Here is an 18,191-nt window from a genome sequence, read left to right as displayed (position 1 = left end):
GCAAAGATTTCTCAGACTGAACACCAAAAGTATAATCTAATAAGGAAAAAATTGATATGCTGGACTTCATCAAATCTAAAATCTTTCTCTATAAAAGAGCCCATTAAAATATGAAAGAGCAAGCTTCAGAGTAGGAGAAAATGTTTACAAATCACACATCTGACAACGAATTAGTATTTAGAATATGTCAAATGATCATAAGCAATCCAATAAGAATCTGGACAAAAGATATGAGGACACATTTCACTGAGAAAGATATACATACATACAAGTTACAAATAAGCACATGTAAAGATGTTCAACATTATTGACCATTAGGGAAATGCAAATTAAAACCATAATGAGATACGGCTATATGCTAAAATTTATGAGAATGGCTAAAATTAAAAATAGGGACAACACCAAAAGCTGGAAAGGATGCAGAAAAACTGGGTGATTTATACCCAGCCAGTGAGAATGTAAAATGGTATGGCTACTCCAAAATAGTCTGACCGTTCTTAATAAGATAAACATGCAAATACCATACAAACCAGAAGTCGCATTCCTGGGCCATATCCCAGAAAAATGAAGAAGTGGGTCCACACAAAAGCCTACACATGAATGTTTGTAGCTGGTTTATTTGGACAAAAAAAAAAAAAAAAAACAACGCCAGATACCCTTCAACAGGTGAATGGGTAAGCCAACCATGGCATAACTTAGCATATATTATTACTTAACTATAAAGGAAATGAACTGTTTGATGCATTCCACAGTCTAGAAAAATCTCCAGAGAATTATGCTGAGTGAAAAAAAGCCAATCCCAGATTATATACTGTGTGATTCCATTTACATTCCTGCATTGACAAAATTATAGAAATGGAGAACATGTTAGTAGTTTTCAGGATAAAGGCAGGCAGGGGGCAAGAAGGAAATGACTGTGAGGGAAATATTGTGATAATGTAAATGTCCTATGTCTTGACTGTATCAATGTTAGTATTTTGCTTATTATATTGTACTACAATTTTGCAGGATGTTATTATGGGGAAAACTGAGTAAAGGGTACTCAGGATCTTTCCAGGCTATTCTGGGTCTCTTATTTCTTTCCAATTTATTTCTTACAATTGTCTCTGAGCATACAATCATCTCAATGTTTAATTTTAAAAGTCCTTTTTAAAGAGTGTAAAAACTAAAACAGGATGAACATAAAGTAAACTTCCAAATATAAATTTTCCAAATTTCTAAAATGTAAAGTATAGAGAATAAATGTTACAACAATATGTTTTATATATATATATATATATATATATATATATATATATATACTGTACTCTGAGTGTTTGTGTTCCTTCAGAATTCATTTGCTGAAACTTAATCCCCAGTGTGATGCTAGTGTGCAGTGGGGCTTCTGGAGAGGTGATTAAGTCATGCAGGAGAGCCTTCATGAATGGGATTAGTGCCCTTGTGAAAACTCCCCAGGGAACTGGCCTGCCCTTCTGCCAGGTGAGGATGCAGAAGATGACATGCAATCTGCTGGTGCCTTGACCCTGGATTTCCCAGCATCTGGAATTATAAGGAATGTTCCTAAGGCATTTGTTAGAACAGCCTGAATGGACTAGGACAATCTATTAAGGTGAAGAGTTTGTTACTCCCAGTATCACATGCTAACATGCATTTGCGTGCGTGTGTGTGTGTGTGTGTGTGTGTGTGTGTGTGTGTATAAATAGTTAAGAAGAGTTAGAGTAAATTCACAGATCAGTGAACCATGATAGGTCTTTATGAGAACTAGGATTGCTCAGTATCCATCTCTAGCCTCAGACGCTGACAGAGTAAAGAAGAGTCCTAAAGAGACCTGGAATTGAAGTCTAGATAAACCACTATTCTGACCTTCTTTTGCCTTGGTGCCTCAATGACCAGTGTAAAAAACTTCCCCAGGATTAAGGGAAGCCACAGCTTGATGTCCAAGAGATTTGCTGACTCGTGGTTTGAACCTTCTAGAAAAGCATCCTCTCATTTAGACCACCAAGAAAAAAAATCACTATCTATTCTCAGAGGCACAGGACACTCAAGTCAAAAACCACCTGGAAGAGCAGCCCTGATAACATTCTTTCTGTTTTCAGATGAGAAAACTAAGGCCCTAAGAGGTCCACGACTTGATAGTCCTCCTTCCCCCAATCACAGAGCAAGTACAAATTTAAACATAGGAAAAATTGGTGGAATGATCTAACTGGTCCTTTTTAGTAGAATGATAGGTAGTTAATGCAAACATTTAACTGAATTGAGGTTATCTTATTAGCAGAAGAGTTATCCAGTGATCTCTCTACCTTGCTGTCTACCACCCTGTCACCAGAAAGTTCTGTATAATGACCAGCTCTTCCCTAGAACATCCAAGAATCAGAAAGGAATTCTGATCATCTCCAATTACCCTTAATTTAAAACCTGACATCTTAAATTTTGCAAGCTGATAGATAACATTAGTTCAGGGGGAGCCCAAGTCAACAATTTTAAAGGCTCCAAATACCTCAAAAATCCTGGTAAAATCAGATCCTCCTCCTTTTACCACTCTGATCTACAGGCCATTTGGGGACTTTGTCCAATGTCCAGGTATTACAGATGAGATTCAAACTTCTTCAGAAAGTACCACCCCCAAGTCTTGGAGTTCAGTCTCTTGCCTAAATCTGGCCTCAGGACTTTATTACTTTATTACAGCACTTCTAACTCCCATTCCATGCCCAGTTTGAAGTATACTGGGACCACACTTTCCCTTCTGGCCTTGCTAATATCCTGTCTCCACATCTCATGAATTTTACTTGACAGAGAAGTCATGAGCAGTTCCCACTATTATTGAAGATCTTTCCAGCTGGAAACCCCATTTTTCCATCTGGCCTTATTTTCTTCCCCCAGAGAAGTGCAGTGTTAGTTGATTCTGAGAGATGGGAGCTATTCCCAACTGGTTATCTATACTTCTTACCCAATTTGAGAATGTCCCTCCTCCATGGCAGCTTGGAGGTCTTCCTGATAGAGAAAGAGATGTCTGACATAATCCTGGAATTGCTGATTTCTCTGTCTTTTTCTATTTCTCTAGCTCATGTGCCCTTGCTGTGTTGAGTGAACCTGCTGTTACTTGGAGAATGCACATTCAAAACCAAGCTGAAGTCAAATATAATATGCTACATTTAGTGCAATAAGCAAAAAGTCACCATCCTATGGGGAGGTTTCTATCCCAATCTACAACAGGCTGTTTTTAGTATTAAGCTGTTTTTGCTGGGTTCCTGCAGAAGCAGATTCTGAGACAATAATTTCAATGGATGTAACTTGTTTTTGAAGTAACTCCATGAAACACTGATAGGCGAGTGAGACAAGGAAGAAGTTAATAAATTACATTATAAGGTCTACTAACTCCATGAATAAGATTTCCATTCAGTGGGGGAATTTCAGGAGACAGTGCAGGATAAACCTCGTAGTTATCACAACTGGGAGGCAAGGAAGCTGGGACCTTTATCCAACAACTCTCCATATGTCATTGGTTAAAATTTGATTCTAAGTCCACTAACTCTGTAGCACTTCTAACTTGCCCTGTATGTACATTAGACATGGCATGATCCCCTGCCAGAAAAATTATACAAAGCTCTCAGGCAGAGTCTGCCCTGTTCACCTGTGTTCACAAAGGACTTGAATGGATACCAAGAGGGTCTTCTAAACACGACAACTCACCCAAGCCTGTTAACTGGTTTATGAGAGACACATTTAAATGCTAGGACTCTTAAAAGGTAATGGACTTTAGCCAGGCATGGTGGAGGACGCCTGTAATCCTAGCAGCTTGGGAGGCTGAGGCAGAAGGATTGTGAGTTCAAAGCCAGCCTCAGCAAAAGTAAGGTGCTAAACAACTCAGTGAGACCCTGTCTCTAAATAAAATACAAAATAGGGTTGGGGATGTGGCTTAGTGCTCAAGTGCCCCTGAATTCAATACCCAGCACCCCAGTTCCCCCCAAAAAAGGTAATGGACCTTGACACATCAAAGTCTCTATTTGAAATCAAGAGGAAATATTTACTCCACAACATTTTCTTTTCTTAAAACCCTGACAAAAACAGAACATAATATAAAGAGAACATGTTTTCTCACTAAGAATTAGAAATGGAAAAAGGTCTCTAGATTTTGTTTTTGTTTTTGTCTTGGTGATGGTTGAGGTATTGAGAGGCTGTTTATACAGATATAAACTTCAACTTTTTAAACAACTAATGACTCACCTTCTTTTCACCCCCACAATTCCCTAATTCACTGCTGTAGATACCACACTTTAAAAAAAGTAGAACAAGAAAAAAAGCACAGGCTTTTTATGATGAACTATAGACATTTATTTGGCATCACAGGATGATGATCATAGAAAAAAGTGGCAAAACTCTGAAAAGGAAAATACATTTGTGCTTCATGACAAATCATCCCCAGGAATTGCCATCAAGACTTCCTAAATTTTCTTCTTGCAAAGGCAGGGGTCTTTTGAGTTTTAAACAAGTTTTTAATCAAATTCATATTTCAGTACCACAAGGAAAAATGCTTTGTTTTCTTGAGCCAAAAATGGTCAGTAAGCAATCATTTCATTGAGCATCTTTTACAGTGTTTACGTTGGAGATACAAAGATGAATAAGGCCATACCAACATAGAAAGTCATAATCCTTATATTATTCATGTAACTATGCCCCATAGGTAATTTTCCTATAAAGAGTGAAGAAGGAAATGCGAAGACAGATTGAGGAAAGCCTTTCCAAGTATTTTGGGCAAAGCAGACAAGGCAGATGTTCTAGTGAAAAAAATATATTGCAGGCAAAGAGAAAAGCCAAAAGCAAATTTAGGAGAAAATAGGGCGTAACCACATAAAATAATATTATATATAATGACATGTTAGACTCACTAGATCTGGAGCCACAGGAAGGAGATATCTGACCAGATGGGCAAGTGCACATATTTGGCCTCGAACAAAATCCATCCCCACAGGAATGCCGGCAAATGGCTGTGAATAAAACCAGAGGTCTGTCAGCATGTAGACTGAGCACACGGTTAACTTCAGGGATCCAGTACTCAACTGAAGGGCCCAGGGCTCTCAGGCCCCTCACTAACTCCACTGTTGGAACATGACCTTAAGCCTCAGGTATATTGACCTATAAAACAAGTCTGTTGGACTAAAACTTCCTTAGAAGTTGGTAGCTCCTTTACCCTGTTAGTGGTCCTCAGTCTCTCCCTACTTACTCAACATCACTCAATCTATCAAAAGCCCAGGACTGGCTATGAAGGGAAAAAAAAAAAACCAAAATCTTGCACCTAAATATATGCTTACAAGAACTCCATTTTTTACTAACTTTATAATTTAATGATTAAAAAATCGCAGTAATATTCTTGGGAGACAATTTTACTGTTAAGTGTTTAATGTTTAATTTTTGTCCGGTTCTGAATGACATTGACAGCCTGAGGGGAGAATCTGGAATCCACTGCCCTAGTTCTGACTCCCATTAGGAAACCCTTCATCTCTTAGAGTTTTATATTTTCATGCCACCCAAAGACCAATGTCATGCTGGTTCCAAACTCTCTGCTAGTGGTCTGAGGAGTAAGTTTAAATAATACATTCTTGCACAGTCCTGTGAGAGGTATGCATGATGTGCAGGCTAAAATACATTCAGTTTAATTTCATTAAACTCATTAAGTCCCAAGTTTTCATTCTGTAAACATAATATTCAATATTGCTTCAAAATTACCATAAGTGGCATATTTGTTGCTTAGTTTAAGTTTTTATAGGTATTTCACATCTGGGACGATGAGACAGAATGGGTTAAAACACAAAAAGACTTTAGAATGGAGAGCAGAAACTATTATGAAATAAACTGTCAAAGAATTCTATAAACATTTATTTCAGTACCTGCTGATAACATTTTTCAGAGAATTCTACAGATCACTGGGAAATGGTTTTGTTGTCAAGCTCATTTAGAAAATTCCAAATACCATTATCTCCCCCTCTTAGTGATTCAATTTTGATCTTAAAATGAACCACATTATGCCAGATGAATAACATAACTTTCTAGTCAGAGTCAAGAATTGGGAATGGATAAACTTTTTCAGGTCACCAAGCAAATTGGCACATGCCTGTAATCCCAGCAACCTGGGAGGCTGAGGCAGGATGATGGTGAATTCAAACCCAGCCTCAGCAACTTAGCAAGACCCAAAGCAAGTCACTGAAACCCTTTTTCTAATAAAATATAAAAAAGGGCTGAGGATGTGGCTCGGTGGTTAAGTGCCCTTGGATTCAATCCCTGATACCAAAAAAAAAAAAAAAAATGCCTAAAATATTTTATTCTTCTCTTCTCCATACAACACTATTATGGCCAATAAAGTAGACCTAAGTGACTCCTTAATGTTCTTTCAGCTCTATATTTCCTCATTATATTAATGGGATTTCCTGAAAACTGGAATTTATTTCACAGGAATAATGTCTGGAAAGGTTCATGGAGGGAAGACACCATCACTCATTTGACTTAGTGTCTCCATTAAATAGTACTTTGTCTGGCATGTGATCTGTCACTCAACACTTGTTATTAGGAGAATATGGAGGTTTTTCATACAGTGGAAATCAATAAAAGAATGTCTGACGCCTCTGGAGTTCTTCCTTAGTCTTTCCCCTGATCTTTCCTGGATTCTCTGTCCCCTTTCTTTCACCTTTGTCTAAGAATTATATCTGCTTCTGATTACCCTAATTCAATGTGCATGGTATGGGGAGACCTGTGGCCTGCTGTGGCCAACAAATTTAGAAATTACAATAAGAAAATCAGCAATGATACCCTTTATCTCAAAGTCTCATCAAAGTGATTACATAGTCTGTGCATCCAAGCACAACATATGCAAATGACATACAACCTCCATCAAAGTATCTCTATGGCTTTAAGCTCTATATCTCAGTAATATTCTAAAGGATATCGTCGAGTTAAAAGTGTGAAAATACTTTGACAAAACTAATGCAATCCTAACTGGGGTTCAGAAAAAAGAAAAGCTTAAAGTTGAACGGTTCAACTTTAAACATATTAATGGCATGTGGTTACAAGGGAACAAATTCTAAAGATCATCATACAACCAAAGTAACAAAAGAATAAGCAAAATGATGTGTACTTACGGACAATACACTGATTTCCACCAGGTAAGGTTTTCCATCCAGGACAACAATAAGCATTATAACGTGATCCACATACATTAGGTCTGAAACAAAAACATAAAATTCCATACTTTTTTTAGAAGAGAAGATATGACTAAATAACAAGGAGGTAAAAATTCTTAAATTAAAAAGCAGGATGAATCCTGGCAAACAGAGAAAATAAAATCATGGCACTCAATGCTAGCTTAGTAGTTTGGGACATTTTATCATAATGATACCGATAGAGATATCCCTTAATATCATCTATGTTTACAGTACATCGAGACAATAAAATCCAGAGATGCAAAATGCACTGCATCATATGGTAGTACACAGGTGTAAAAATTCATGTAGCCACAGGAGTCTAATTTAAACAATAAAATTTCTACCAATCTGGTTTTAAAAGGTCATAATAAAATCTACCGCACATAAAGATCTAAATTTCTACTCTTTCAAACTGGGTATATTTTTTTTTCCTATGGCCCAGCTCACCTCTAAAATGCTACCACATTCTTCCTTTCACCAAAATTACAGGAATGCAAACTCTTAACATCAGTCAGAAAAAATAAAGGCCAAAACTTGTAAATTTTTTTTTTTTTTTAGCAAAAGTTTGGAAACACAATTGCTACCAGCAATTACAGGAAAATAAAATCAGTGTCACTCTGGGGTTCTTGTTTACAGACAGCTCATCACAAAAAGACTTGGAGCACAGACTCCATTCAGAATGCAGATGATCCATATTTAACAATGTCAGGGAGCAATTGGGTAAAGATATGGCTACTCCTTCACTGGAAAGTAAAACACAATGTAACACACAGAGACCCAGAAGAAAATGTTCACTTTATTCTGCCTCAGCCTTTGAGCCTAAATGCTGAAGCTAGCTGTTGAAGGTCAAACGTTTTGCAATCAATTATACAAACTAGAGGCTGTTCCAAGGTTTGCTAGCATAAATACTGTAGTTCCACAAGCATAAGCCTCTAAACACAAGATCATAGCTAAAGTATATTTCTCAGTTGAGGGGCACTCACACATTCTCCCTCCACATGCAGACTATAGGCAGTGGCATGGAGCCCTCCTGCACTTCCTCTGAATTCTCCTTCCACCTCTTGCAGGATTGAAAACCAAGGTAAGGTCTTTGCTCTGTCCTTTACTCTTTTCATAGCCCAGAAAGCCAGGATCACTGTGAAGCACACAATATACACATACATGGTTCAGACTGACTGATGCCAAGATCAGAAAGAGAACTAGGAAGGAAGACGGAGGTGCCAGGGAAAGGTCCCTAACTCCACGCCCAGCAGCCTGGGGCTGCCCCAATGTAAGAGGGGAAATAACTGGAAAGAGGCTTAATATGTGTATGACTTTAGGGCCTCTCTGAGTCTGATTTTATTTTCTGTACAGATTGGGATAATAAAATTTTTGCCTTGTCTACTATGGGAGACCATCCTCACACGTGACTGAGTTAACTCCCCGGCTGGGTGTGAGGCACTCAGTTGTCTACATGCAAGGCTTCATGTGTGAAAAGGACAATGTGTGTGCAGCACAGATGATCATCATGATGGGATCATCTTCCAGTCTGAGCTCCTACTCATCCTCTAACTCAGCCAAAGGAACTACAAAGGATTCTATCGGAGAAGCATTGTATTGAGGATTCTAAGCCAATGGTTCTCAACCCTTTTTCCATCCTGTGAAAAAGTAGTGTCCCAAACATCAGTGTCCAGAACTTCCTGGGAAGACTCAGAATCCCAGAAACAGAAGTGAGAGAAGATAGGGTAGAAGGATAGGGCATGTGGACGGAGACACTCAAAACTTCCAAATTTTATGAAATTTCTCTCAATTTAAAACGATAATCCAGGCCAAAGTCAACTGCCTCAAACCTTCCCACCAAAAGCCAGTATAACAGTTCCCCTGGATCCAGTCCAACCCCAAAGCAAATCCTGGAATCGCTTCACAGAACCCCTGGGCCTTCACAGGGTGCCCTGTGGCTGCAGTAACTATGTTTTTCAAACAAAAATCAGGTCATATTGTCTGACAAAAATGAGCGTTTTTATGGAGTAACAACACATATAACAGGGTGAAAAAGCTAACAGAAAAGGGTCACAAATCAGTCATTTCAGTCCTCCAAAGTAAGATATGCATAAGAATTCCCAAAAGTACCTGGAAAATGATAGTACTATGAACTATAAACTATCTTTATTTTTTTTTGCAGTGTTTAGAATCAATTTACAGCCAAAACATGGAAGATCTTGCAATTTATTATAGTTACAAAATAAAATTTCACAGTGTAAAAGCAATGACACAGATAGATGAACAAACTGGAAAATGAGTTAGGAGGAGGCGGGGGCAGTTGACCCAAGAAAGAGTTTATTACATAGTGTTTTAAAATACCCAATAAGTAAAGTTCCTACTGCAATTATTTTAAAAAATTAAGAAGAGAGAAAAAGTATAGCTCTCTTGGTGATAAGTCCTCACCTTTCATAGCAATGGGTACTGTTTAAGTCTAAACACAGAAGTGCAAGCATAGTAGATGGTTCTGTAGAGATAAAAAGGGGAAGAACTCAAAACAGAAAGGATTAAAACTAGCCTTAAATGATGAGAACCAGGAGAGCAAAAGGAGCTTTCTTTTGCTTTGTCATCTAATGCCCATCCACAAAATTTGTGCTTTTACACTTCGACATCCATATTTTAAGGCAACATTACTTTAAAGTATGACTATCTTATCTTTCAAACAGAATGCTTTCACACAGTTTCCCTTTCATTAGTATATTCCATTTTCATTTTACCCCACTTCTTAAAATTCCATATAATTTTAGATTGTGATTGTGTTTGCATCTCTTTTTCATTTTATAACTTTATCTTTTCTAACTAGTGATATATCATTTAATTTTCAATTGTTTCAATCAACAATATCATATGACAATGACTTTTACTTTCCTTGACACTCATTCTTTAGCAGTGTTAAACACTATTACATTGTGTGGCTCAACAAAAAGTATTAGAAATATGTACAATTTCTCCCCTGCTAATTTTGGTCTTCAGAACTACAAACTCACAGAACTCATTCAAACAAGCTGGGTGGCATTTCTTTCTACAGAAAGAAAATAGCTCTAATTCTAGAAATAAATGAATGTCTTATTTAAGTTGGAAAGCAGTAAAACATGTAAAGTCTGAAGGAGACATGCTGGATTACTTCCATTATAAAAGACTTTATTCTAAGATTTCAGTACAAACAGCATTTACGAAGAAGATAAATTTTTAATAAAGTTACTCTTTTGTATAAATAAGAGTGTATCATTCACACCATTTTCTCTTCCTTTTCTCCTCAAAAGCCATCTCCACCAACCCATTCCCCCCCAAAAGTCAGAGTTAAAACTCTACCTAGTAGCAGTAGTATTTAGTAAATTAAAGAATTAATATTCAAAGGGAAAAGATTTTTGTATGCATGAGGATTTGAACCCAAGGGCACTTAACCACTGAGATACATCCCTAGTCCTTTTCTATTTTTTATTTTGAGACAGGGTCTCACTCAGTTGTTTAGGGGCTCACAAAATTGCTGAGGCTGGCTTTGAACTTGAAATCCTTCTGCCTCAGCCTCCCAAGCAGCTGGGATTACGGGCACGCGCCACCATGCTTGGCAGGGAAAACAACTTTGTGCTAAATGCTAAAGATACTTTCCTTCATCCTCATTGCAACTCTTTGAGATAAGTTCTATTGCTATTATCTTTTACACTGTGGAAACTATGGCTTAGGAGGGATAAACTAAGTAGCCCAGGTCCCATAGCTTGGAAGTACATAATGAGGCTGGGAACTCAGGAAACCTTAATTACATTCTTTAAACCACTATGTCAGAGCAGAGATTCATTTTAAAAGACAAGATGATATTTCACCCACTAGCATTTGTAATGACATGAGTAATAAAACTACACAACACTACACAACATCCATCAATAGACTAAAGATAAAGCATATTTTGTCTTTTTAACCTGTATTCTAGCAGTCCATGGGGCAAAGGAGTTCATATTACACTTTACCACTGTTACATTTTTTTTTAAATAGCCAAGTTTTCATCTGTAACTTCTCTTACCAATTACTTTAAATTTTGTGCTCTGTAACAACCCAACTCCATCACTCTGGGGGATGGGTGAGCCTTAACAGGCTTGATATTTAGATCCGGTTCAGACACAGCACTCAGAGATTGTGTGGGCTAACTAAAGCCTCTCTCGATGGAGCAAACAGCTGGGCTGTACCACATCTGACCACATCATTGCAAGAATTGGCCTCTGTGCAAGATGTCTGCAGCATGTCCACATTCCTTAGCCAGAACCCACTTCTGCAAGTTTGGCCTCTCATACAGCAAGATAGCCTTTCTGCTTCTTCTCCCAAGTGCAAACTCCTTTTCAGACAAGGTTGGGGTAATAAAAACAAGGTTGGGGGCTCTTATTTCACATGTGAGAGTTTCCCAGGCTGTGTAGTGATTAAAACCCTGGGCAAGGAGAACACTAAGCATCAGATAAAGGCTAATGAGGTTGACCCTGCTCCATGAGTAGCCTGCTTTTTGATCTTTCAGGGGAAAATGACAATTGCCCTCTTGAGTATAAATGTGAAGGGATATCAAAATGCAAAGTCCCTCACAAAAGAAAAGGCACCCAAAAGCTCATGTAACATGTCCCAAGATAATACCTTAATAACCCACTATTCCAGAGTGAAAACACTTTCCAATGACAAAAATGTGATAGGTCACATGACAATTTTAGGACCAACACATATGGGCTCTATATATTGTTAACTACACATCATGATTTTGGATTTGACAAACTTTTATCAAGATTAAAAAAAAAATAGAAAGAAAATCCCTGAGTGCTGTCTGCTGAGAGTTCCTATAATTCTTCAACAGACTTTGCAAATCCACCCCCACCTTTGTTTTAACACCTTCATTCTGATCCTCTTTGCTAAAGGCAGAGGTCAAGTCTCTCAGCAATGATTTGAATACCACGTGTGACTGTCCCAGCCCGTCTGCCAGTCACAACAACTAGAGGAATAAAACGTCAAAAACCCTGGTAATGAAAACAACTTCTGTGGCCTCCTCAAGCTTCAGCTGGGCTCTGAAGATCACAGACTCAGTTTGGGATTGTCTGGCTCAACACTGGCGGGGACGCAGACAATCCTGGTTTTCTACTTTGAAGATGCAAGCCAGCCAACCTCGCTAGCCTACTTCATGCAGTTTTTCTTAATAAAAATAATCTAAAAAGGAACGTAAAGAATAGTTCATACCCTGGTTTTCCAAAGTTTTATTATTTTCTTGCTTTCTCCATCACCAGTAGACTAGTGATTTCATTATCATTTCCTCCAAACCAAGAAGAATCTGTTTTTTACTCTTTTCTCTCCCCTTTTCTTCCCTCCCTCCCTTCCTCACCTCTCCTTTGTCCTTCTCTCTGATTCATTCATATTCTCTCCCTCCTCCCCCCTCCTATGTTCAGTGCCTATTTTCAGGGCATATAGAATCAAATGTCTTGTTACCACCTTGAACTCACTGTACCAGCTTTCCGTAGTTCATCTTCCTGTGTAATCAGTAAGTTCATCACCACACACACAACAGGTACACAACTGATCAAGTACCTTGCCCACAAGCATAAAGCCATTAGCCAATCAATGTTTAATGAGAACCTATTATGTACCAAGTACTCTGTCAGATAAGAAATGAAAGTGACTAATAGCACATCTAATTCCCAGATCTTGGCTTCTAGACCAATTCGCCACAGAGACACTGGGAGAAACAACCAATTCTAAGACTAGAAAAGAAATACACAAGATGAGTCTATAGCATCTTGCAGTTACAGAGAGTAAGAGAGTGCTCCGCAAACAAATACTCACAATGACCAGGAAGTGGCAAGGGACAGGAGCCAAGTAAAAGAACTCTGGATGCCCAGAGCTAGAAATTCTGAGCAATAAAATCACAAAAGTAACATTGGATTGTAGACCAAATTAGAAAATACATATCCATGAGTTCATGCTCATAAATAAATGATTGAATAAATGTATAAATGGGAGAAAAGTGATGAATCTCCTGTGCTGGTGTGTTACAAAGCCCGACGGTCTGCCTTTGAGATGATGAAGCACAACTCCTACTCCTTACATGTAGGTTGCACATTCTGATGTCCATCCAAAGAGCACAGAATGGAAAGGAGAGAAAAAAGCAACATTACAGAGGAGAAACCGACGAAGACTACGTCAGCCAGGTGATCCAGGTTTACAGCAACAGTAAGGTCATTTTGATACTATAAACCCTGGAGATGATGTGATGAAGCCCAACCTCAGTGGTCTTCTTCCCAAAACCCATAATCCCAGTTTAATGGTGACAAAAACATCAAAGAATTCCAATTAAGGCTCATTCTTCGAAATTTCTGACCAGCACTCTACAGTACTGCCAAAATCATAAAAAACAAGGACAGTCTGAGAAACTGTCAATAGCCTAAGAAATCTTCACAACTAACTATAATATGGCATCCTCAAAATGGGATCTTGAACAAAAAAATGACTTCAGGGGAAAAAACTAAGGAAATGTGAGAATCAAGAATAGACTTTGAGGGCTGGGGTTGTGGCTCAGTGGTACAGCATTTGCCTTGTATGTGTGAGGAACTGTGTTCAATTCTTAGCACCACATATAAATAAATGATTAAAATAAAGGTCCATCAACAACTAAAAAATATTTTTTTTAAAAAAGAATAGAGTTCAAAATAATGAGGATGTATCAATACTGGTTCACAACTGTGACAAATGTACCATGGTAGTATAAATACTAACAACTGTGGGCACCAGGCATGCCCTCCACCCCACACATGGAGAGAGCTGAGGAAACAGAAAGCTGAAAAGAGAGTTCCCCAAATCTGGGAGGTCAATTTAAACTGACAGCCAATTTAAATCCTGTTAGAAGCTTTTATAGGAGACTGGAACATGTGCTTCTATGTGTTTTTCTTTGAGGGGGGTGGATTTAAAGTTCAAAAAGCCATGGGGTGTACTATAACAGGAAACAAGACATTGAACCACCAAGACCAGAAGCACAGATGTTTAAAGAACATCTGTGCCCAGCAAGTCCTGACTCCTCTGAGGCATGAGGCACTTCATGCTTCTGATCTCTGGATTAGATATCACTAAGAACCCAGGATTCTGCTCAGATGGATAAACCACCTGAGTGGCTCCCCAAAGTCCCTAATAGCAATGATTTAACTTGCTGGCTGACTTTGCATTGGACCTCCTTTCTGGAGAAGGGATCTGTCTCTGGCCTGCTAGCATCCTTGACTTGTTGTCAAGGATGTAAAAGGTGCTCCCATTGAATATATGGAGAGAGGTGTTATTTATTTCTAAGTTGGAACTACTGTTTGACCCTTTAGGGATGAGAAAAGGCAGCCTCAAGACAAAACGAACAAATACACACAAAATGGCACATCTCAGATTTGTATTTCTTGAACATCTGAGAAAATCTGACCAATGACATCACAAAAACATGGTGTTTTGAAGAACTGCTTCCCAGAACTCTGCAACCTTCCCTGACTTTCCCCATGAGTTCAAACTACCATGACATTTTCTTTGACTGGGATATTTGCTCTATTTTATTCAAGCCAAAGCCACAATGTACTTTTCCAAAGGGTAGACAAAATTATAGAAATGATTAAAAACACAAAACAAGTGAAGCAGGGTGGGAATACAGAGCTTGTGCAGTGAGGCAGGTTGGGGTGGTGTCATGGAATTCACTCCCCCTCACCTCCTTGCTATCCCTCACAGAAGCAATGTGGGTTTGAAACCATGATTCTCACCACTTCCCAGAAATTCTCAAACCAAGAGTTCTGTCCGGGGAGATAATATCTTTTGAATGTTCTGGCAGCCTCAGGAAAACCAGCCAATGGGGTCAAGAGTAGAGGATAGAAGTGGGTTCTCAGGATCTAGGAGTGCAAGGTGATTTGATATGTTAGTTTTGAATACTGGCAGCTCCCAACTGACAAACAGGTAAGCTCTAAAATTTCATTTCTACACATTGGTATTTAGAAGTTGGAATGGCCTTTCCAACAGAAACAATGTTAATAGGTGGTGGTTTAGTCCCCAAGCTAGTCAAATAGCGGTCTCTAGGCTACATTATCAGCTAAATAGGTCATTGTGGGCTGGTCTGGGAACCTGACCACAACTTAAAATGTTGTTTTATGGGGAACATTCCACAGCAGGCAATCTGAAGGAAACTTGGCCATGAAAACCCACCATGCCTCAGCTGTAGTAAGCTGCCCAGTGATCTGTAGAACCCAACACCTTAAACTCAAGCAACCCCACACAGTCCTAAGAGGACAGCCAGCCCTAGGTGCAACACTCTCCCCAACCCCAAGCAGAAGACCAATATGACCAATATGGAATATCCATAAGGCCATAAATTGGGGACTGAAAAAGTTGTAGGATGTTCTAAACTTCTAAACCTGATTTATTTTAAAGACCAAAAGATCCCACCCTGCCAACAACTGTAATACAAAATCAGCACCCAGACCTAGCTCAAAGACCACGAGTTTAGTGAATTATTTCCTAAAAGAGTGGTTTCCACAAAGTGTGAAATATGATATATCAAGAACTATGTAATGTTTTGAACAACCAATAAAAAAATTTAAAAAAAAAAGAGTGGTTTCCAGATGAGGCAAAGAAGTAAGTCAGTTTTGAACCTTATTTGGTGGCTTCATTCCAAATTATTCAAGCATTTCAGATCCCCTGGAACTGGATAATTACCCTCTTTTGTAATGGGGGTTTCTTAAAGAGAGTTCAGATTTATCTTTGTAACCTCAGTTGCTAACACAATATCTAAATCTTAAGTGGTAAGTAAAGATTTAGGGTTTCAAACATACTTCCAACTAAGACAACATATGCAAGCAAGAATTCTATCACAGTAGTATTTAATTTACAGGAAAGGTTTATAAGAAATAATAAAGGAAAAATATAATTACTAGTAAGAAATCAATATCATTTCATTCACTGTGTTTTAGTTTTAGAAAATTAAAATTAAAAAATCAAATGCAAAACAAAAGATACCCATCAGTGGAATACATGAAGTCTGAGAGTGTAATTCTTCCACATTACAAATGCATCAGTTAGAAACTTATATCTCAAAAGCCTTCCATATTTTGTAGCTCAAACTCATGTATCTTTTAGCTCAGACTTTACTTCATAGCTGTCAACAGGCAACAGATCTTTTAAAACATTTCTCTACCAAACCCTTTAATCAAAGCAGAAATAACACTGTTGCTAAGAAACTAAAAAGTAAAAAAATAAAGAGAGAGAGATCATTGATAAATTTTAAGTTTCTAAAGAGTCAGAGAAAGTTGGGTAAAAGCATAGAGCTTTGGAGGTCATTTCACTGAAATTAGTATTTCCTAATATTAGGGGTATAAAACTTGACAAGCTTTTTTTTTTTTTAATTTTGCAATTGAAACTAGGTTGCAAACATTTATTTCTAAACACGCAGATATCTGGAAATTTTTAAATAAAATAACCTAAATGTGAAGGAATTTAATTAAGTCAGTAGTTTATCTAGTCCATGTGAAGTCATACTGTAAAATAAAAATAATTAGCCATTCTCAGAGAGCTTTATAATTTACAAAATGATCATGCAAATTTCCCCCAAAACCCTATCAAGAAAATGTATTGTATTCATTTTCAAATGAAGAAACTGAAAAGCAGAAAAGTGAAGTAATCTTTCTTCTGCAAAGGCTACCCAAAGGAAACATGTCCTAAATCACTAATTTTTTTAAAAAAGGGAGAATTTATGAATAAAACATTCCAAGATTAATGCTAACGATTTTTAGATTGAAGATCAGAAAGATGTTTGCATAAATACCTCAAAGAGAATCTGTTCTCTTTTTTATAAACTCATTTGTACAACACTTTTTGTGCTCTGGTTTTCCTTTACCAGTTCTGCAAAAAACAAAAAATTTAAAACAAATCTTACAAAATATATTGGGGGAGAGAGCTGATCCTGAGTTAGCTTCTGCATGGTGAGAATCCTGTCCTGCTCCCTCTCATAAAAACACCAGTCATCTCTTAACATGTCCAGTGTTTGAGAATGGGGAGCAATATAACAATTAAAATGTAGATAATTTGAAACCTACTCAGAGCAGACCTTGAAATATGTGCTGCACGTACCCTTGAACATGGGTGTGTCTCGTCTTTTGAAAAGTAGTTTCTGAAGCAAAATCATCAGGCAATACCAGCAAACATCTGAGATAGCCCTGAAGACAATGAGTTACACAAAGGCCAAAGGCCAAGGTGACCCAGGTGGTCCTAAAACCACCTCCAGTTTCACAGTCTGTAACTTAAGGAAGAGGTTGCCGCAACCCTGCTCATCCCCACCTCCAACATAGCTCTTTCCTGAAATCCAGTCCAAAGGATTTCCCTCTCAGCCTGACTGGTGCCAACACTGTCCTCTCAACACCTTTCCAGCTCTGGGGATGGTGACAGTGTTTTGTGTTTCAAGCTATAATTAAGTAGAATGAGTGCTAAATGCCAGTGCAAGCTTCAACCTAAGGAGCACCTAAGGTGGATGCTGTCACTGTCATATGCCAGGTCTACTTCCAAATGTACCTATGATGTTTCCAATCCTTTGCAGCAGCCCCTGACAACAAACTAAAATCTTGTTCTCGAAACCAGAGAGTTTTATTGCACTTAATAGAAATGAACCTGGCCTTAGGGGACCACAGTGACCTTCCATGACATGAAATGCATGCAGACAATGCACCTTTCACACACGCACAAGCACACACCAATCCTCACCAGCACTCAGAGAGAAGCTGCTGGGGCACCGGGTGTACCACTGGTTTTCAGAACCTTTCATTTGAACTGCTAAAGTTATATTCAGTCCAGTTTCTTAAATAAATGAGCATTCCTGAGGAAGACATGCTGAAATGAGGGTACAAACATTCCCTTCTGAACATTAGAAGATCTGAAGATATCTTTTTCTTTCCACCAGTAGTGCAAAATCTTACCAATTTTTCATAATGTCCTTGCCTGGAACTCCTTAAAATA

The 18,191-nt window shown here is 38.2% G+C and overlaps 1 protein-coding gene across 2 annotated transcripts in view; it reads right to left on the bottom strand.

Annotated features, from left to right (window-relative positions):
• The window catches only part of FBN1 (fibrillin 1), a 226,502-nt gene that overhangs the window by 190,961 nt on the left and 17,350 nt on the right, over positions 1-18,191 (bottom strand). For both annotated transcript variants that reach the window (XM_081290687.1, XM_081290686.1), the window contains exons 3-4: positions 7,131-7,213; positions 4,887-4,985 (exon numbers count right to left, since the gene is read on the bottom strand). In XM_081290687.1, the coding sequence (XP_081146813.1) occupies positions 4,887-4,985; positions 7,131-7,213 (182 nt within the window). The remainder of the gene's footprint in view (positions 1-4,886; positions 4,986-7,130; positions 7,214-18,191) is intronic.

Source organism: Spermophilus citellus, assembly GCF_964194105.1.
Source record: "Spermophilus citellus genome assembly, chromosome: 4".
Taxonomy (NCBI): domain Eukaryota; kingdom Metazoa; phylum Chordata; class Mammalia; order Rodentia; family Sciuridae; genus Spermophilus; species Spermophilus citellus.
This window is presented reverse-complemented; position numbering and strand designations above follow the sequence as displayed.